The sequence below is a fragment of the Electrophorus electricus genome, chromosome 15 (assembly GCF_013358815.1).
Source record: "Electrophorus electricus isolate fEleEle1 chromosome 15, fEleEle1.pri, whole genome shotgun sequence".
NCBI lineage: Eukaryota > Metazoa > Chordata > Actinopteri > Gymnotiformes > Gymnotidae > Electrophorus > Electrophorus electricus.
In genome coordinates this window covers 3,278,606-3,300,927 of record NC_049549.1, presented here as the reverse complement: position 1 = coordinate 3,300,927, position 22,322 = coordinate 3,278,606, and the positions used below count along the sequence as shown (strand labels likewise).

Below are 22,322 nucleotides of genomic sequence, written 5' to 3'. Positions count from 1 at the left end.
TAGAACTCCCACTGCAGTGGTTTGCATAATTCCAGAAATTCTTAATTTATTTTGTAAGATTTGGAAAAGCGCAGGCTGCTGGAGCACTAAGTGCATCGCTATGGTAGAGGGTGACTAATGCTCTTTATTCTGTAACATGAATGACACCTTGTCCTTTGCTTTGAGTTTTTCGATAACGGCTAGATTACTCGCTCAACGCCCTGTCGGCCGCTGGGTTTTCTTGTATTGAATGATTGTATTATTTAAATATTTCAAAGTATTTTAAGTATTTCGAATCAAAATGTTGTATAAGAATATTCTAAAAAAATATTTGTTTATTTATTTAACTATTGAAGGTAAATTATTTTATTTCGTTGTTATCGCTTGTTGTTTTTATTTTAAACGATTGCTTCTGGACCGGAACACTTTTTGAGGAGGAATGCGTATTAGACGGACACTTTAGAGTGATACGCAAAGCAGCAGCTTCCTACTGGTTGACGTGGTTTGTTTATAATGGCAGATGTCAAAGTGGACATTTCGTCTGACAGTTCAAGTCTTATCCCCAGTAGTGGCAATGTCTCCTCGCAACCTAATAATCCTCTGTCCAGAAAGCTTCATAAGATTTTGGAAACCAGACTGGATAATGACAAGGTGAGAGATAGTCTGATTTATAACTGGCTCCTAAGAGAATTGATAGCTTGGAAGCTAACTTAGCTAACGTTACACTAGCTAACCTAGCTAACCGAAAACCTAAAACTAATCATTATGTACAGCTAGCAGTATTGTAGCTAGCTAGTACCGCGCTGTTATTGATGCAGCAGTCTAATACAGAATTAGGGTCCTGCTAATGTAGCTAGCCATGTAGCTAATGGCCAATCTAACTGAGGTTAGTTAGTTAGGTATGAAGATTTGTGTACAGCATGACCCGCTTAGTGGAGATGTTGGTAGGCCAAGCTCATCCTTCGTGTTCATCCTTCGTGTTCATCCTTCGTGTTCATCCTTCGTGTTCATCCTTCGTGTTCATCCTTCGTGTTCATCCTTCGTGTTCATCCTTCGTGTTCATCCTTCGTGTTCATCCTGTCAGGAGATGCTGGAGGCGCTGAAGTCCCTCTCGGGTTTCTTCACCGAGAACAGCCTGCGCACACGGCGAAACCTGCGCGGCGACATCGAGAAAAGAAGTTTAGCCATAAATGAAGAATTCGTGCGGATATTTAAAGATGTGAAGGAGGTACGCTGCTGTCAAGTTTATCCACTGTGTCGCTGTTGAGAACATACATGTAGAAGCACTCTTGATATCTACCGTGTACATGTAGAGAACATACATTTGAAGCACACTGATATCTACCGTGTACATGAATAGAACATACATGCAGAAGAACTCTGCTAGCATTTGTGTAGCAGTTCAGAGAAGGTCTGTCCTTGTATAACTTTACTCAATTTTTTCAGGACCTTGAGAGTATTCATGGAGATGTTCAAGCCATGAGCTCATGTTGTGGAGAAATGACCAACAGGCTAAAGGTAGGGTGCTGTTTTAACGTGATACAACCTTCAGCAGGCTGTGATGGGTAAAGTCAGAACTAAGCCAACTGACCTGAGTGGTCTGCTGCTATGGCGTTGTGTTGATTGTGTTACTCTGCATTGTGTTGATTGTGTTACTCTGCGTTGTGTTGATTGTGGTACTCTGCGTTGTGTTGATTGTGGTACTCTGCGTTGTGTTGATTGTGGTACTCTGCGTTGTTACGTTTGATTGTGTTGTGTCGATTTGTGTTGCATTATGTTGTGTTGTGTTGACTGTGTTATGTTGTCTGCTGTATTAACTGGCTTCTGTTTCTTTTGATAGGCAGCCAAAGAACAAACCCAGGACCTGATTTTGAAAACCAACAAACTTCAAGGAGAAAAGTGAGTATAATTCTAATGAAATGTTGTGTTGGGTGTGATCTGTGAGTGATAAACAGATTGACCTTAAGGGTTTTTCGTCATGATGTTTTAAAAGGTTTTGAAGGCTTTCTCCAACTAGTTGACATTGTAATTCTTTAAATTAGCTGTACAGAAAAAAAAACTTTTTATAATACTATTTTTCTTGAGTCCGATGCAATGTTTTCTACTTGTTTCCTGACACCTTTGACATATAACATCCTGACTTCTAAAGGGTTAATATCCTACATTTTTCATTTCTTTTGTATTCTTCCTTGATGTCCAATTACACTGTTTTTTGTGGCTTTATGTTCCAAAAATCAGTCATAATTAATTTTTACACCACCACTTACCAACCTTGCTTTATCTCTTAGAATTAAACAGGCTCATGTATTATTTATATATATTAGATAAATAAATTTGTTCTGATTGGCTGCCCTTTATTGCGGCTCATTCAAAATGCACTCAGAGTTGAAACAACCTGAGAATTGCCTGAGTGTAAGTGGGCGGGGCTAAACTGGTGTGGGCAGAGATATGAAAATTAGTTGTTCACATCACATCATCTTGGAGTGTTTTTCCGAACCCAGGCCCACTTGTTTCGAAAGTTCGTAACGTTTGGTCAAGTGTGAAAGCTGTTTTGGAGTCCAGGGGTGGTCCACAGCACCGATCTCTGGTCCGTTTGAAATCAGAGGTCTGGGGTTCCGTTGCGTGTGAGGAAGCCGTCTGCTCCCAGGGCCGCGTGCGGGGCTGCGTGGTTGGTTCTGGTTTTGTAACGTCGCTGCCTCGTCTTATTGCGTTAGCGTTACTTCCATTTTCAAGCTTTGTGTGCTTTACGAGTAAATAAATGCTCAGGTACCTAAAATTTTAACTGTATTTTACAGGAAATAAGCAATCTATAGACGCACAGTGCAACAAAACTCTTTTCTTACGAGCATCTTGTTCGCCAGTGCTCCTGCATGGTGAAATTACATGTATCCCAAAAGCGCTGCTACTCGCCGCCTGAGTGTATCCAAGTAAAATAATGAAAAGCAGCAAACCTTTTTGCGCACCAATATGCAGAAAAGTGATGTATGGAATCGCGTAGATCACATAGTTTTGCTTGAGAGCAAAACGCCGATCACAGACGTCTCCCTGAAACAAACCCAGACTCAGTCCTGGGACAAGAGTTAAAACACCCTTAGATTTCATATATAGATCGTATGGACTGGAGGAGTTAGGGTTATTTTAACATAATTTACATATTCAACATTCTTAATTTGAATAAAGAGAGGAGATTCAGGTCTCTGTGGTAGGGGCCCTTTAAGGTTCTGATGAAGGTTTTAATTTGGTTTGACTTTGTCCACATTGCTGTGTTCCCTTGTCTAATGTTTATGCCTGAGGAATGTGAATCAGCATCCACAGATTTGTAGATAGTAGCAAATTCACCTCCTAATGAGCTCTAGTGAATGATTAATAAGCCAACAGGAAATTGTGTCTTACTTCAGTGCGGCATGTGTAATTAATTCTCTCATATCTTGTGTTCGCTCCTCGTTTTGAATTCAGAGACGATGGTGTTCAGCAGATAACCAGCACAATGCGGTGGGGGGGCTGCGTGCAGGCCTCAGTGCTGTGGTCCTGCACGCATGCTTGAAGTGCCGGGGGTCTCGCAATCAGCGGGTGATGCACCGATGCCCTCAGATGAACTCCATCACTGCATCAATTCTCCACCCGTGTGGAGCTTTTACGGTGCTTGGTGGACCCACTCTTGTTTATAACCATTAAGAGGCCACCAATAAAACTCATCTGTGCAGAATTCATTGAAGATGGAGAAAGAGATAGAGAGAATAAGAAAGAGAGTGAAAGAGACAAAATGAGAAAGCACCTTGAACTGAGTTGAGACAGAGTGAGTGATTCATGCAGAGAGTGCGTGACTGAAAGAGAATTTGAATGAGTGATTGGACCAGGTCTGAACAGAGCAGATCTGCCTTGTCTCTGATTGGCTGGCTCTTTGGCTTCTCTGTGCGGGTCAGAGAGGCGACCGCAGTGATTGACAGCTGGGGACTCCTCTGTCCAGCAGGTGGGCTTAAATTCACACAGATCTGCTACAGACAGAAACATTTTGAGAGGGTGCTGTCAAACGATAGTGGTAGAACCTCTTCCCACTAGGAAGAAAACCTAAGCAGATCTGTGTGAATTTATGCTAACTGTCTCCTCTCTGACCCGCACAGAGAAGCCAAAGAGCCAGCCAATCAGAGACAAGGCAGATCTGCTCCAGTTTAGTCCCAGATTAAGGGTCTTGGTTAGGGGCTCAACAGTGGCAACTTGGCAGTGGTGGGGCTTGAACTGGCAACCTTCTGATTACTAGTCAAATACCTTAACCACTAAGCTACCACTGCCTTAACCAGGCCTAACACAAGACAAATACACAAAGATCGAAGATAGAATCTCAACTATTAACACTCGGTTTTTCCCGTTAGAAATATCTCTTTAGGGTCACTGTGGGGTCTCTCTTATTTTGTCCTTTGCCAGTTCATGGGCCTTTTTATTTATTTATTTATTTATTTTTAAATTTTATTATTTTTTTACAGAGCATGACATGAAGGTAAAAACTTAAGATAAATAGTAGTAATGTTAGAAGTACTGTGGTACTGAGGGCCCACTGACGCAGAACTGATGGCCTGCCATCTCTGGCTTTCACGTGACCTTTCACATGACCTTTGTTTTGTTGTTGTGACTGTGGGAGTTGTGTAGCTTGGTTTGTGTTGGGGGTGATGAGTGTATGAACCCCACCCACGTACTGGCCCACACTCATTTAGACTGGTTATGTAGATCTTGGGGTGTGTGTTGCCGTGTTTCTATTTTAATCAAGACTGGCCTTGACAGCTGTACGTGTTAAAAGTAACCAGCTGAACTGTCTGAGGTGAGAATCCTCAGACTGGGTCTTAAATAGATGAATCATGTCAGTTCTGTTTGTGTAGGTCACTCCCATCTGTACATAAAAGTCTGATGTTTGGCCTTCCGTATGCAAGATAGCAGAGAAAACACACTGCAATTATCTCATTCTTCTAATTGGACACACACACACACACACACACACACACACACACACACACACACACACACACACACACACACACATTGAGGATGTTTATCGCTTAGATTCTACTCTTTGTGTTTACATCAGGCTCAGTTCGCCGTGTGTGATAATACCCACAGTTGATTGAGAGAATCAAATGTACAACATTTTAACAAGAGTGACTTAATATTCATGACTTAGTATTTATGACTTTGCCATGAAAGATTTATATTACAATAATTTACCTTTTTCTCCCTCTGTGTAGTAAGGAAGTGCAAACATTCAAAACCCCTGTAAGAGTGCAGATGGTTACCTTATTATAAATATGTAAATTATTACAGTATACATTATTATAAATATGCACTATTGTTGTTTTTAGCAACTCAAGCACATACAACTCCACTAACTACACCATCTACTCCACTAACTACACCATCTGCTCCACTAACTACACCATCTACACCACTAGCTACACCATCTACTCTGTCTGCTCCACTATCTACACCATCTGCTCCACTAACTACACCATCTACACCATCTACTATGTCTGCTCCACTATCTACACCATCTCCTCCACTAACTACACCATCTCCTCCACTGACTGCACCATTTACTCTGTCTGCTCCACTAAATACACCATCTACTCTATCTCCTCCACCTGACACTGAAGACCAGACAGGCTGAGGTGTGCAGGGATAACCCAGGTCATCACACCTCTCCCTGGATGTCCTTGACCTTGTCCAGGGAGGGAGAGTTTTTGCTCAGTCATGTCCTTACATTGAGCTTGACATCATTGCATAACTTTACTGTCCAATTTCTGTTGCGTATTCTAAGGACTGCCTTGCCCAAGGTTTTCCAATTTCCTGCACAACTCCGAGAATGCCCTGTGTGTGTCCCAGCCTTGAGAAGGGAATCATTTACTCCTCTTCACACAGGAAACAAAGGCTGATTCTGGCCAGTGCTCTCAGGACTGAGCGCAGCCCCTGAAACCGAGGAAGCTCGTGATGTTGTGGCTTGTCATATGGAGAGTCGTTACGATACCTGAACATGAGGACTAGGAGGAGCTGGACAGAGACACCAGAGCTCCGCCTGTGGCATGCGGAGCCTTGCTGGCTAACGGCCTTGGGAACATGAACTTGATTTCCATGAGTTTTGCTATTGTACCAAAAAACCAAAAAAAGTTAACAGCCCTTATGGTGAAGGAGGTATTATCAGGATCTGAGCGTTGGTCGTGTCTCTGAGCTCGCGCCAGAGCCTCTCCACCTCGTCTTTGTGCTGTCAGTGTCTGAAGGTCTGATGTATGTGGAGACTGAGATGTAGACTGTGGAAACCGTGCTGTTAGTAATCTGCTATGGTTGTTTGAGGAGGATAAGGGCTGCTGTAGTGTGATGACCTGCAGAGTTGAGGCTCCACCTGCTGGGTGTGAGTGGGACTCTGAAACAGCTGGAACTAAAACACGAGGTGGGGGGTTGGCACGGTCAGATCTCCTCATCTAATACAGCCTTCTACAACCCTTCCTCTGAAGATCCCAAAGCTAGGTGTACTGTTTTAAACTCCAGCAGGGTGGGATGAGCAGTTGACCACATGGCTGGAGCGTGTGAGTACAGGCAGGGCCACAGAGACGAGGGCTCTGCCCCTAGCTTGAGCACGTCCCCTCTCTGAAAACCCACCACCACCGTCGCTCTCTCATGGTGATAGGTGGTCCTACCCTGAAGCCTCTAGCTCTGGGGCTGTCTCCTGGACGCTGTCTCCGGGACGCAGCGGATATCTTGCAGAGATTTGAAATGAAATATGGAAATTTGTCATTTCTTTGTTGTTGTTTTTCTTCTTCTTTGTTTGAAGATCATCGCTGCCATCTAGTGTTGTGTCTGTGTACATTTTTAAGATAACAGACCTGTTAACAGCTAACAAAAATTGTGCCTCTCCAGGGAAATCAGGTTTTTTCTTTGTTTAATCCTGTTATTCACTGTAATCAGTTTAATTACTGTGCTCTCACTCTGCCAGGTCATGTTCAGTGCCTGGGGTTAGTGGGCAGGAGGAGGTGAGGGGGTATTAGGAGTGAACACTGCCAGGTTATGTTCAGTGCGTGGGGTTAGTGGGCAGGAGGAGGAGGTGAGGGGGTGTTAGGAGTGGACACTGCCAGGTTATGTTCAGTGCGTGGGGTTAGTGGGCAGGAGGAGGTGAGGGGGTGTTAGGAGTGGACACTGCCAGGTTATGTTCAGTGCGTGGGGTTAGTGGGCAGGAGGAGGTGAGGGGGTATTAGGAGTGGACACTGTTAGGGCAGTGGAGGGGTATAAGAAGGGGAGTTGATGCATTAAAGGTAACTTATCTTAAAAGTCAGAGCCTGTGACACACTCCCTCTCTCTCTCTCTCTCTCCCTCTCTCTCTTTCTCTCTTTCTCCCTCTCTCTCTCTCTCTCTCTCTCTCTCTTTCTCTCTTTCTCCCTCTCTCTCTCTCTCTCTCTCTCTCTCTCTCTCTCTCTCTCTCTCTCTCTTTCTCTCTTTCTCCCTCTCTCTCTCTCTTTCTCTCTTTCTCCCTCTCTCTCTCTCTCTCTCCCTCTCTCTCTTTCTCTCTTTCTCCCTCTCTCTCTCTCTCTTTCTCTCTTTCTCCCTCTCTCTCTCTCTCTCTCTCTCTCTCTCTCATTCTCATTTCCCCCCCCCCCACCCTTTAGTCATCGTCTGGAGGTTCGGACACAGGTTGCCCAGGCCTTTCTCTCTAAGTTCCAGCTGTCCAGTGAGGAACTGTCCATCCTACGTTGTTCTCGGGATGGTCCCATCAATGAGGTAACCTCACACAGTCTCCGCACACACTGACATAACCTCAAACAGTCCTCTCTCATACCACCTCCTTCTGTCTTTGCACACAACCTTTAACCCGCAGTAGAACAGCAGTCAGCTTTTGTCTGCAGACTTTTGTGTTTTCAGTGAGCACAGGATAGTTCATAGTTTCATCCTGCCTCTTCTTAGGATGGTTTTACACTAGAGCTTTTTCCGGATCCAGGAGCGCTTGCTCAACGAGTTCAGTACATTTGGTTGTGTGAAAACTCAAATCCAGGAGCAGTACAGAGATCCGATCTCGGTGGTTTGGAGTTGCCTTGAGCAAATTGCTGCGCTGCACTGTGAACTTGGATGCTTTCCATGTGGGGCTGCATGGTTGGTTCATTTTCTAATGTGATTCTTCACTTCACTTGTCAAGTGTTGTGATGGCAGGGAAACGCTGGCAATGTGCTTGATGTAGGCCAGTGCGTGTCCAATAAAGCCCCACTATAATAAGACTGGAGAGGTGTGCTGTAGTACACTCACCTGTTTGGAGAGAGTGCTGGCACTAACCCTACACGCTTAAACTCTGTCATATGAGGATGAGGCCACCCAAACAGTGCTGTTCTTCTCCAACTGAGAGCTTTTAAGAACATTAATGATGGTGGATAATAGTTTACAAACCGGTCCCTAGAAACGTGATGTATAGAATTGAACGCTGGGTTGAGATGGAATTTTTCTGGTGAGATCAAATCAGTGATAATGAACCCCTCCCTGAAAAGAGCCCCAGACCAGCCCTGGGTCCAGGCTCACGTATTCAGGACAGGTGCAAAACAAATCGCCCTTATGTGTTTTGTAAAGCCTCTCTTAGGTCCAGCATACATGTTGAGTTTCCTCATCACAAATTTCAAAATTGTCTAGGAAGACATGAGTGGTCAGTGGAAACCAAATGTAGTGCAGCGTTGTTAAATAACGATGTCAGTAGGTGGCAGGAAGTGAGCGAATGGTTCACTTTTGACCTCTGTTCCTGTTGACCTGAAGGATTTCTTTAAAGCCTTGAATCGGGTGAAGAACATTCATGAAGATGTGAAGGTCCTGCTGAGAACTAATCAACAAACCGCAGGGTGAGTGTGTGTGTGTGTGTGTGTGTTGTGAGGTTAGGGCAGAGGTTCCTCTGACGTGTGTGTGTGTGCGTGTGTGTGTGTGTGTGTGTGTGGTAGACGTTCATCTGACATGTACAGTCTGTGGGTGTGTGTGTGTGTCTGTGCATGTGTGTCATGTATGATCTCCTGTGTTTTACCTAAGACTGGAGATCATGGAGCAAATGGCTGTGTTACAGGAGGCGTCATATGAGCAGCTGTACCGCTGGGCACAGAGTGAGTCTCTCTCACTCTCTCTCTCACACACACAAAATATAAATAAAACACTAAATATGTTTGTCAAACTAGCCCAGTTTTTAGGAAGACTGTTTGTGTCCTTCATGTTTCTCTCTCTCTCTCTCTCTCTCTCTCTCTCTCTCTCTCTCTATGTCTTTGATAGATGAGTGTCGGGGTTTGACGCAGGAGACTTGTGATGTTCCCCCAGTGTTGAGTCATGCTATGGAGGCTCTGCAAGACCGGCCTGTTCTTTATAAGTGAGCACGCACACACACACACACACACACACACACACACACACACACACATACATACATACACACAGAGACAGCCCCCATCTCTCTACAAACACTTCATCCCACTGCTTCTCCAGTGCAAAACCACACGCTGACCTTAGTGAAATGAGCCTGTAATTCCTCATATTCGCCACATGGTGTCACCACATGGAGTCATCCTACCTGCAGCTTTACAGTTCACACCACAGACACGCAGCTTTGTAAGTTGTAAAAGGATGTCATGCACAAATATGTTTGTTATCTATCTTGTCTTTCCCTGCCCTGTTTCTTAGCATTGCACTTCTGCTCCCTGCCTGCAGGAGGGGCTGAAGCAGAGTGAAGGAGAGAGCAGCCCCTCTGCCTGTGGTCACTGCAGTAGTGTTTAATCTACTCCACCTACTTCCCAGTTCACAGATCCAAATGGGGCCGAGTGTGTGTGTGTAGGTGTGTGTGTAGGTGTGTGTGTAGGTGTGTGTGTAGGTGTGTGTGTAGGTGTGTGTGTAGGTGTGTGTGTAGGTGTGTGTGTGTGTGTGTGTGTGTGGGTGTCTGTGCGTGCCTATGTAGGTGGGTGGGTGTCTGTCTGTCTGTGTGTGTGGGTGGCTGTCTGTGTGTGTGGGTGTCTGTGTGGATGTGTGTGAGGTGACTGCCAACCTTAAGGATTTTTCTCTCACTACTTTTGGAAGTCATGGCTAAGTTCTCTACATTCTCATTAGTGTTTGTCCCTCTCTCTCTCTCTTTCTCTCTCTCTCTCTCCCTCCCTCTCTGTGATTGGCAGATACACGTTGGATGAGTTTGGCACAGCGAGGCGGAGTGCGGTCGTGCGAGGTTTCATCGACGCGCTGACCCGAGGGGGTCCCGGAGGCACCCCCAGACCTATCGAGATGCATTCACACGACCCGCTGAGGTAAGGCACTCCACGTGCACACCCGCGCTATGGGCGCTACACGTGCGCACATCTGAACGTGCACACACACACACACACACACACACACACACACTATGGCCGCTACACGTGCACGCCCGCGTTATGGCCGCTACACGTGCACGCCCGCATTATCTCCTTCCCTTCGCTCTCACCAGACTTCTGAAAAGCACATTGAACAAACCAGCGGATGGCTCTTTATATCTAAATATAAGGCTGTTGTTTCCAGCTAATTGGGGGTCATTCTGAGAGCCAAGCCATCGTTTAGCGCTAAAAGCTGATCCATATTGCATTACATCACGCACACAGCTCTCAGCACTCAGCACTGGAACGGTTTCTCTATTCTTTTAGGTGAGCTTTTGCCCTCTGCTCTTTCCTGTGTGGCACTGCCGTGTCTGCAAATCCAAATCCAATTCTGGCTTATAAACCCATTATAAACACCCTGATCCACATTCGGAGAGTCCTCACACTCCCTTCAGGGAATCGGTGTGTCGGGGGTTCAGAGGGGGGTCGGCTGCTGTGATGTATGGATTTCTGGACAGTAGTTGCTGTTCTAACATCTTCCCCTAACACCAGTCTCTGGAAATGTGCAGAGAGAACATTGGGTTTTCTGCCTAACGCCCATGAGAGGAGAGCAGCTGTTCTCAGAACTGCAGGACTTCTAACCTCTCTGCCACACTGTTACAGAATATAACACTAATGTAATCATAAGCCAGAGGGACTGTGTGCGTGCGTGCCTGTGTGTGTGTGCTTGCGTGTGTGACTGTTAGTGGTTCTGCTATGTAATGAGACTGTGCAAGTCAAGACATGTCAGTTTTAACTGTGTGTGTGTGTGTGTGTGTGTGTGTGTGTGTGTGTGTGTGTGTGTGTGTGTGTGTGTGTGTGTGTGTGTGTGTGTGTGTGTGTGTGTGTGTGTAATTGGAATAATTATAACCTGCTGGTCTAACCTTACACACACTTCCCTGCATCATTCTCAGGTATGTGGGTGACATGCTGGCATGGTTACACCAAGCTACCGCTTCAGAGAAGGAGCATCTGGAAGCACTCCTCAAACAGGTGACAATGCCAGGTACAGCTCCTACACCCACCCTGCTCCACCCATCTCATCCACCCACCCATCTCCACCTGCTCATCATGAAGCACTTTGCTTGCTGAGATGATGAAGGACCTCTGTCTGAAACGTCCTGTTTCCTGTAGTGGCGTACTATAAACTGTAGACTGTAAAATGTAAAGTGTTTTCAATAAATACAATGTGCAAGTTCAAACAAATAAGTCAAAGTAAATAAACCACGGTGAAGGATTGGAGGGTAATTGTACTGATTGATACTTTTGATTTAGTCACTGTTGAATTATTCAACCATCCTGACTGGTTAGTCCCAGCAACACTGTTGTATACATCCTTGAACACGATGGCAGTGAGATCTTTAGAAATAAGTGATTGGAAAGATCAGGAAACACACGCTTATAAACCCTCAAACATTTATGCACTCAGCACACCAGAAAGTCTGGAGTTGTGTGTGTGTGTGTGTGTGTGTGTGTGTGTGTGTGTGTGTGTGTGTGTGTGTGTGTGTGTGTGTGTGTGTGTGTGTGTGTGTGTGTGTGTGTGTGTGTGTGTGTGTGTGTGTGTGTGTGTGTGTGTGTGTGTGTTTTGACTGTAGGCGTGGAGAACTGCCTGCAGGACGTCGTTGGCCACATAACAGAAGGTGTGTGCAGACCACTAAAGGTGAGAGGATCTTTAATGAAACACCTTCACACTGTCACTGATCTCTGATCAGCCTTTAGTGCACTGACTGAGTTAATCCTGAAAAACCTTCATCTTCCCCACTCTCATTAGACCACATTATGTATTAGTGTTTGTTTTATGGATAATGTACTAGTGTTTGTATTTTGGATCATGTTGTAGTGTTTATGGATTATGGATTGTGTATTAGTGTTTGTATTATAGATTATACTGGAGGGTCTCTTATTAGAACCTGTGTGACGTCGCCTACCTGTGTGACATCGTGTGCCTGTGTTGCTCAGGTGCGTATCGAGCAGGTGATCATTGCAGAGCCAGGTGCTGTGCTGCTCTACAAAATCTCCAACCTGCTCAAGTTCTACCACCACACCATCAGGTACCGCTGGCCTGCTCGCTGTTGGGAACGCTAGCGTGCACCTTGCTGTGCTAATATATGCCTTCCTCAGCTAACACACACTGCTAATCTAATATATGCCTTGCTAAGCAAGTTTCGACTTGCTAAGATAATGTGTGCCTTACAACAACAACAACAACAACAACAACAGCAGCAATAATAATAATAATAGTCGTTTTATATATATAGCACTTTTTTTAAAACAAGGTTTGCAAACTGCTTTTACAGAGTATAAATAAAATGAAATGAAGATATTAAAATAAATAAATGAAAGATATTAAAATAAAAATATAAACTATAAAGTAAAGTTTATTAAGGTAAAATAAGATCAAATATAAAATATAGCAATGAAAGTAAAATGCAGAGCTCGCAGGTCAGTTAAAGTTCATCGGAGTAGATGTTCTTAAGCACTAGTGCGAAGTTCACTTATAAATTTGTTTGTTTCTGTCGTGTCGTGTTTGCCCCCCGTGTTTGCCCTGTTGCTGGATCTGTCCACGACCCTGTTCCATCTTCCCCTTTCCCCTTACTCACAGGTAACAGTGAGTAAGACATAAAAACATCCTGAGTTTCTTTAACTACTAGACTAGCAGTGCCGGTGGATTAACGGTGGATTAGATGGCTGGTTTCCCCCGAGTGGGGGAAGAGTTCATTATGTGTAGTTTCTTCACTTTGGTTGTCATTCATTTTTCTATGTATTCATCCCTCATTTTTGGTCATCATCTTTAGGGTTTAAAATTAAAATGTAAAATCTCAAGTTACTATATTTTTTAAGTGGTTTCATATGCAATACAATGCAAAATAAATTCCCACACTCATCTTATTTCTCCTGTTAGCGATGTCTATACGCTCAGTAGCTCTGTGGCCAGTAGACAGAGACATCCTCAGTAGTAAGAACAGTTGGTGGGGAGACGCTGAGATTAGCATGTTCCTGCTGGCAGATCTGAGCTCTTCAGGAACATGGTGTCAGCATGGCATGTCTTAAGACACTCGATTCTGAAAGACTGGACTCATTTGAGTGTCTTAACATTCTCGGTCTCGACACCTGTTTGTTTAGTATATCGTGGAGGGTAATTGGGACTTCTGTTGGGACTTGGCACACACTTAAACTAATGTTCATTTTGCTAAGATGACCTGCATCTTGCTGAATGTGTTGTGCTAAGCTAACAAGTGCTTGGCTAAGCTCACGTGCACACACTCTGTGTCTCTTCGCTGTGTCTGTCTCAGCGGCATCACTGGCACCAGCGCTGCAGCTCTGTTGATGACGATGGAGGAGGCTCACGTCCTCAGCAAGAAAACATTCTTCAACAGTCTCAGTCTCCATGCCACGCGCCTCATGGACAAGGTCAGGGGACTCTGCACCACTGTGCTTCAGCTGTCTGGATCCTGGTTCTCTTTACCCATAATTCACTCTAAAGGGTTGGTACACAAATGTGATTGGTGGCACCTTAGTTTACCAAATAGCATTTCAAACACTCTCGTTTTCCATCTGAGTGTACAGAAAGTTGTAATAATAATATGACCAATATAACTAATATTACAAGAAAGAATCGTCTCAGGTGGAGACGATTTCCAATTAAACATTTCTTCATCTTGAGTGCAAGTTACATTTCATGCCTGTGTTGGTGTTAAAGAGTTAAACAGGTGTGTTTGTGTTTTTCGTATACTACCTGGCCGCATACTACCTGGCCGCATACTACCCGGCCGTATGATACCTGGTCTTTTCTAGCCCCAGATAAGCCTTTAGAATTCAGAATCAGGTCGTTATAGAGCCGCATAACCCCTTTTGTGTCTTTCCTTTCTGTTATTGTGAAACCCTTGAGGTGAACAAACTCTTAAGGGCTTGTACTATGTAGACAGCAGGACCGCACGCCAGCGTTTAACAAGCCACACAACGGCAGCGCCTCTTAAATCACCACCAAAATATCCTCGAACACGGCTGCGCTTCCTCGGAAGCTTGCAGCATCGACGGGCGCATCGATCGGAACAAGACGGCCTCGCTCCGTGCTCGGCAGAGAGAATTATCGCCTTAGCAGCGCGCTAATTGAATCAGCTCGGTCTTGGGGAGGTTGGGCATGAGTGGCTGTCTCTGAGCTTGGAGCGCTGACCAGGGCTAACGAGCTGTATTAGAGGCCGCAGAGAGAGCCAGTGTGGAGGGCGTGAGGCAGCGTGGGGTGTTTATTAGTGAGCAGGGGCTGGAGTCACTCACGCTGACACGCTCTGGACCAGAATCGAGCAGGTGAGGAGGGAATCGCTGAGAAATTCTCCGAGTGATCGTCACTGGGCTGTAGTGTGGAAGCTCTCGGGGGGGCTAATGAGGCTCCTCTGGGCAAGAAACAAGAAGGAAAGAAAAGAAACCTATTTTTTCCCTCACACCCCCCTCTCCTCCTCCCCCAGGTGGAACTGCCCCCTCCTGACCTGGGTCCCACGACCTCGCTCTCCCAGACCCTCGCTCTCCTCAGGGAGGTGCTTGCCTCCCACGACTCCTCTGTGCTCCCACTGGATGCTCGCCAGGCTGACTTTGCTCAGGTAAAGTACACCACACATACTACAGTACACATACTACACCACACATACTACACCACACATACTACACCACACATACCACAGTACACATACATACCACAGTACACATACATACTATACCACACATACTACACCATACATACTACAGTACACATACTACACCATACATACTACAGTACACATACCACAGTACACATACTACACCACACATACTACACCACACATACTACACCACACATACTACACCACACATACCACAGTACACATACATACTACACCACACATACTATACCACACATACTACACCACACATACTACACCATACATACCACAGTACACATACATACTATACCACACATACTACACCACATACTACACCATACATACCACACCACACATACCACACCACACATACCACAGTACACATACTACACCACACATACTACACCACACATACTACACCACACATACCACACCACACATACCACACCACACCACACATACTACACCACACATACTACACCACACATACCACAGTACACATACATACCACAGTACACATACATACTATACCACACATACTACACCATACATACTACAGTACACATACCACAGTACACATACTACACCACACATACTACACCATACATACTACAGTACACATACTACACCACACATACTACACCACACATACTACACCACACATACTACACCATACATACCACAGTACACATACATACTACACCACACATACTACACCACACATACCACACCACACATACTACACCACACATACTACACCACACATACCACAGTACACATACATACCACAGTACACATACATACTATACCACACATACTACACCATACATACTACAGTACACATACCACAGTACACATACTACACCACACATACTACACCATACATACTACAGTACACATACTACACCACACATACTACACCACACATACTACACCACACATACTACACCATACATACCACAGTACACATACATACTACACCATACATACTACACCATACATACTATACCACACATACTACACCACACATACTACACCATACATACCACAGTACACATACATACTATACCACACATACTACACCACATACTACACCATACATACCACACCACACATACCACAGTACACATACTACACCACACATACTACACCACACATACCACAGTACACATACTACACCACACATACTACACCACACATACTACACCATACATACCACAGTACACATACATACTATACCACACATACTACACCATACATACTACAGTACACATACCACAGTACACATACTACACCAAACATACTACACCACACATACTACACCATACATACCACAGTACACATACATACTATACCACACATACTACACCACACATACTACACCATACATACCACAGTACACATACATACTATACCACACATACTACACCACATACCACACCACACATACCACACCACACATACCACAGTACACATACTACACCACACATACCACACCACACATACCACAGTACACATACCACACCACACATACCACACCACACCACACATACTACACCACACATACTACACCATACATACCACAGTACACATACATACCACAGTACACATACATACTATACCACACATACTACACCATACATACTACAGTACACATACCACAGTAAACATACTACACCACACATACTACACCATACATACCACAGTACACATACATACTATACCACACATACTACACCACATACTACACCACACATACTACAGTGCACGTACTGCAGTATACATACTACAGTACGCATACTACACCACGCATACTACACCACACTTACTACAGTATGCATACTAAAGCACACTATATACATATAAAGTACACTATGTGTCATATATGCTATAGTACATACAATGTATACTAGGGCACATACTAAACCATATACTAATGCACAAAAAGCAGATTAAAACATTTATTAGTGTTTACTAATGTGCTAAATCGTGTGCAAAAGTGTGTATTAAAGCGTGTGCTAAAGCACATATAAAATGCTTTTTGGTCCACAAACTATCCAGCACACGACACTCTCCAAATCCACACTTTACCATCATAAAAAAGAACCTTTTGTCTGAGAGAGGTCTCCTAAGGACAGGAGCTACCTGTGACCATTCCTCAAATCCCCACCAGGGCTTAGATTACTGAGATTGTGTACTGTTTACCCAAGAGGTCCACAACAGAATCACCAAACCCACTTCAGAAGACATCAGCTTCTCATAATCTCCCCATCCTCAGTCTCTCCAACAAATGGCCCGATTGCGACAAGCTAAAAGGTGCCCAGAGCCAGAAGAGATGATTGTGCACACAATACAATGGAAAGGTTAAAGTGTGGGCAGTGGAAGAAAATAACAGCCAATCAGAGAGCTGCCTGCTCATCCATGAGAGCTAGTGAGGTGTTTGTGATGGTGAGGTGTTTGTGATGGTGAGGTGTTTGTGATGATGATGAAGATGATGAAATGTTTATGATGATGATGGTGAGGTGTTGATGATGGTGAAGTATTTATAAAGTTGAGAGGTGTTTATGATGATAGAGTTTGATGATGAGGTGGTGTCGGTGGTGAGGTGTTGATGATGGTGAAGTATTCATAAAGTTGAGAGGTGTTTATGATGATAGAGTTTGATGATGAGGTGGTGTTGGTGGTGAGGTGTTGATGATGGTGAGGTGTTGATGATGGTGAAGTATTTATAAAGTTGAGAGGTGTTTATGATGATAGAGTTTGATGATGAGGTGGTGTTGGTGGTGAGGTGTTTATGATGGCTTAGGTCTGCCCTGCAGCCTCCTTGACTGGGCTTGCTCACCTTTACTGATAATAACTCTATATATGGGTGATGGTTTAAGTGCCTAAAACTATCCTGCCTGCCTAATTATCAGCAGTCCCAAGCTAAGATGCTGCGTTCCGCATAGACACTGGCGAGGAAGTGAAGGGTGGACCGAAGACAAGTGCTGGGGAAGTTTAGCCTGGCCATGCCAGAAACCTTAACAAACCCAAAGTGTTATTCTAACCCACTGTTTATGCAGACCTACTGACCTCATATGTCACTTCCTCCACGTTCCTGCTCTTGGGGCACAGGACGACGCTGCGCTCGCAGAGTTTTGTTCTGTTTGTCTGATGTATCAGTAGCATAGAGTTGCTTCTCTGTGCAGGTGCTGTCATGTGTCCTGGACCCACTGCTGCAGATCTGCACGGTGTCCGCCAGTAACCTGGGCACTGCAGACATGGCCACCTATATGGTGAACTCTCTCTACATGATGAAGACCACACTGGCCTTGTTCGAGTTCACTGACAAACGTCTAGAGATGCTGGAGTTCCAGGTATGGTGTGTCAGACCTGGAATTTGAGAAGTTCAGATATGTCTCAAACATGTTCAGAGGAGCAGCTTAAAAAAACTCAGAATCACAGCCTGTCAGTTATGTAAACTTTTCTCGTGACATGTTTGCAGGTTCAGGCTGCTGTTCAGTGTAATGCCTGTTTTTCTAATAAAAGACTACATGTATGTTTAAGGGCATGTATGTGTACACGTATGTTTAAGGGCATGTATGTGTACACGTATGTTTAAGGGCATGTATGTGTACACGTATGTTTAAGGGCATGTATGTGTACACGTATGTTTCAGGGCATGTGTTTATCTTTGTCGTCTGTTGCGATGTGTGTTAGATTGAGGCCCACTTGGACACGCTGATCAACGAACAGGCGTCTTACGTACTGACTCGAGCAGGACTCGGATACATCTACAGCTGTGTGCAGCAGCACAGCACCGAGCAGGTGGGTACACCTCCCCCACTCATCCCCCAACACCTATTCCATTTGCTGGGTTGAACTCTATGATAATATGCATAACTTTTGAGTGTGTGTGTAAATCTGTGTTGGGGGTGGGGGTGTTTGGGGTTTGTGTTTCTTGTACAGGGTGTTCTATGCACTGGCCACGCCTCTCAGCCAATCACGGCTCACTGAACTTCTTTTCTGCTTTTCCTTGTCCGTTTTCTCCTTTTACAGGAATAGTCTCTTTTGTTTACATAGCCTCGCTTTAGACCGTTACCATGGTTATTCCATGGTAAAGCTCTCATTAATAGACGTGTGTGTGTGTGTGTGTGTGTGTGTGTGTGTGTGTGTGTGTCTTTTCTCTTAAGTTTTTTAGACACCAGGAAATGACCATGAGATTGTTAAAGGTTATTACCCATTTATCATATGTCTGATTTCATACAGTTACATTTCCTCTCTTCCCAGGACGTTGTTCTCTGTCTTTTTTTAGCACAGTGCAGGTAGACATCCTTATTGTAATGTTGGCCTGCCCATCTCTGTGACTATTTTGTAAATTCTCTATTTTACTATGATGTTTTGTTTATCACACACTGGGCCATCTGGATTTGGGAATGTTTAGGGTCGTGGTCAGTAACCTGTTACATGTTGACTCTTAAAGGTGCTTTTGATTCTCCTGTTATGTCTGCATCCATATGAGTGGAGCAGAGGTGCCCAGAAAGGAAAAGGTGAGACAAATATAGAGAAAGTCAAATAGGAAGAGAGTCGGGGAGAGGCAGAGCGAGGGAGAGGCAGAGCGAGGGAGAGGCAGAGCGAGGGAGAGGCAGAGCGTGTCCTTAGTGGCTCTGCAGGTCTGCGTGCGCCCCAGGAGAGAAGACTGCATGGTGACTGTCTCCAGACACCTGCTGACTGCATGTGCAGCTCAGCATGCCGGCGTCTCCGGCGTCTCCGGCGTCTACCGAAGCGCTCCACGTTAATGACAGGCTCTGCCTGCGCTCCACTACAACGGCTTCTCGTGCTCCTGACAGGGAAAGGCTGTTTTCCTGGGGCTTGTGTGTGTGTGTGAGGTCCGTGGTGTTGTTGTTTAGTGCTCTCATCTCTTTGATTCCATATTCAGCTTCTGTATTCTCCATCTTCTTTCTCCTGCCATTTCAAAACTTGCTTCCTTTCTTTGATCGATTGATTGAGTCTAGAATCACACAATCTCACACACTAAAAATGCACTCGGCGTTTATTCCTGAACATGTAGCTGAATCAGACAAAGCTCGACAAACTAACAGTGGAACGCATGGACTCTCGTACAGATAAATGACCTTTCCTGTCTGTGGTTCCTTAGAGGTGACGTTATTCTGTATCTCCCACTTTTAGCTTTGGTTTTTATGTGTGTGAGAAAATTGTCTAAAGAAGTGTGTGTCACAGTGTCTCTCTCTCTCTCTCTCAGGGTCCTCTGTCCAACTTCCCCAGTATGGACCCGTCATCTCTAAAAGCAGCTATGGTGGGCATCCCTGGGGACTGTATGCACGTGCAGTCCTCGTACACACATGTGTACACACATACACACACATACACACACATACACACACACACACACACACACTGCATGGGTACTGCGCACACGCTCTTGCTCACACATACCCACGCACAACACATGCACTGCACAGGTACTGCATGTATCCTGTACATGCATACACACACACACACACTACATGGGTACTGCACACACACTCATGCTCACACGCGCACACACACACACACACACACACACACACACACACACACACACACACACACTGCATGGTTACTGCACACATGCTCGTGCTCACACACACACACACACAAACACACACACACTGCACAGGTCCTGCATATACACTGTGTACAGTGTTTGTTTGTTTGTTTGTATTTCTCCACCTTCTTTTTGCTGTCGTGTCCTCTCCTCTGTAACTCTGTTCTGTGTGCAGGTCCAGTTTGATGGTTACTTGGCCTCTCCTGATAGCTTCATCATGACGCAGCTGAACTTCCTGCTCAGTGCAGCCATCAGGTGAGCGTCTAGCCTCCCACCTCCCCGCACGCTTCTTTAAGACTTCCTCTGTCCGAGCGTCTGCTTCGTGGGCCTGGCACTGATGTGTTTGGAGACTTTTTCGCCTGCTTGCTGCAGGAGGAGGCTTTTAGCATGAGAGTGGCGTTAGCTGTTTCAGAGAGAAGCACAGTGCGACGCACCTCTCTGACTCAGTGTTACTGGGAAATATGGCATACTGGAGGAGCACTCAGTGTCTGCCAGGTTAATGTTCTCTATTAATGGAGATGGACAGACTCGCAGACGGGCCGACCGCAGCTAATTACCTCTCGCTCCGTTTCTCTCTCTCTCGTTTATGTGGTCTCCAAGCACTCGCAGACTCCACAGCTTTCCCGCCTACACACAGCCACTACACGTGACTCCACGCTGTAGGGCTTTCAGACCTAACCCCTGCATGCACGCGCCAGCGATTTAAACTCCACCTTGGGCTTTGAAATTAAGTATTTACAGAGGCAAATTTTGTTTTGTGCGTTTAGTTTCTGCGTTTAAATTCCCCATGCTGTCCTCTCCGGAGACTTTAAGGGCTGTAGATGGCACTGTTAGCCCCTTCATAGAGATTCCATTTGGTACAATTGATGCCTTTTCAGATCGCACACATCACAACAGTATCTTTAGGGTTTTGACTGATGATAGCATTTCAACATCCATTTGGGGAAAGGAGTTTGCATATTATACAGTTAATATTATTATTGTTTTATGTTGTTGATGTTGTTGTTTTACGTTGTTGTTGTTGTTTGTTGTTTTACTTGCTCCGTCTGGAGTATTTGTTTGCTGAACGTTGCTCAGTGTTTCTCTAAGAGCTTGAAATCTGCATTGGTTATGACTTTAATTTTAACACCACAATAAAACTGTGGAACAGACACAGATTATACAGATTAGAACTGACGGGGTTTCTGTCTCTTTCACAGAGAGCAGATCTTCAGGCAGTCCACCGAGCTGGTGTGTCGTGCGTATGGAGAAGTGTACAGGGCTGTAACTGACGCCACCAACGGCTACCAACAGCCTGAGACTGTGTTACATCGATCCCCTCAGCAGGTCCAAAGCCTGCTGTCCTGAGTCTGTAGTGCACACACACAGACACATTCCCAGCTGTGACATCCAACGACTCGGGTAATGAACACTGGCTGGACCGCAGCACTCCACAACTGGACTGTATGTATGTGTGTGCACGTGTGTGTGTGCATATGTGCGTGTGCATGCGTTTGTGTGGGGTATGTGTGTGTGTGTGTGGGGGGTGTGTGTGTGTGTGTGTGCGTGTGCGTGGGGGGGGGTGTATCCTTCTCTTCTGCTCCCACACTGTTGTGGAGAAAAGACTGTTTGAGGAACAACAGCTCGCACTCTGGAAAAAAACAAAACATATTTTTCCTCTCCACATGAGCAGAGATTCCCACTGGCAGAGAGAACAAACCACACACCTTTTAGCACCACACACACACACACACACACACACACACACACACACACACGCAC

General features: G+C 45.1%; 1 protein-coding gene across 1 annotated transcript; it reads left to right on the top strand.

The window, feature by feature from the left end:
- The first annotated feature begins 440 nt into the window (after positions 1 to 440).
- Positions 441 to 22,202, top strand: cog6 (component of oligomeric golgi complex 6). The gene is made up of 19 exons (XM_027012016.2): positions 441 to 630; positions 1,064 to 1,207; positions 1,426 to 1,497; positions 1,820 to 1,878; positions 7,620 to 7,731; positions 8,746 to 8,828; positions 9,010 to 9,080; positions 9,244 to 9,337; positions 10,131 to 10,259; positions 11,255 to 11,346; positions 11,936 to 12,000; positions 12,300 to 12,391; positions 13,634 to 13,751; positions 14,804 to 14,935; positions 18,163 to 18,330; positions 18,674 to 18,781; positions 20,217 to 20,270; positions 20,737 to 20,816; positions 21,761 to 22,202. Exons 1-19 carry the CDS (start codon positions 493 to 495, stop codon positions 21,906 to 21,908), a joined length of 1,959 nt encoding a protein of 652 aa, XP_026867817.2. The 5' UTR covers positions 441 to 492; the 3' UTR covers positions 21,909 to 22,202.
- Positions 22,203 to 22,322: the final 120 nt, after the last annotated feature.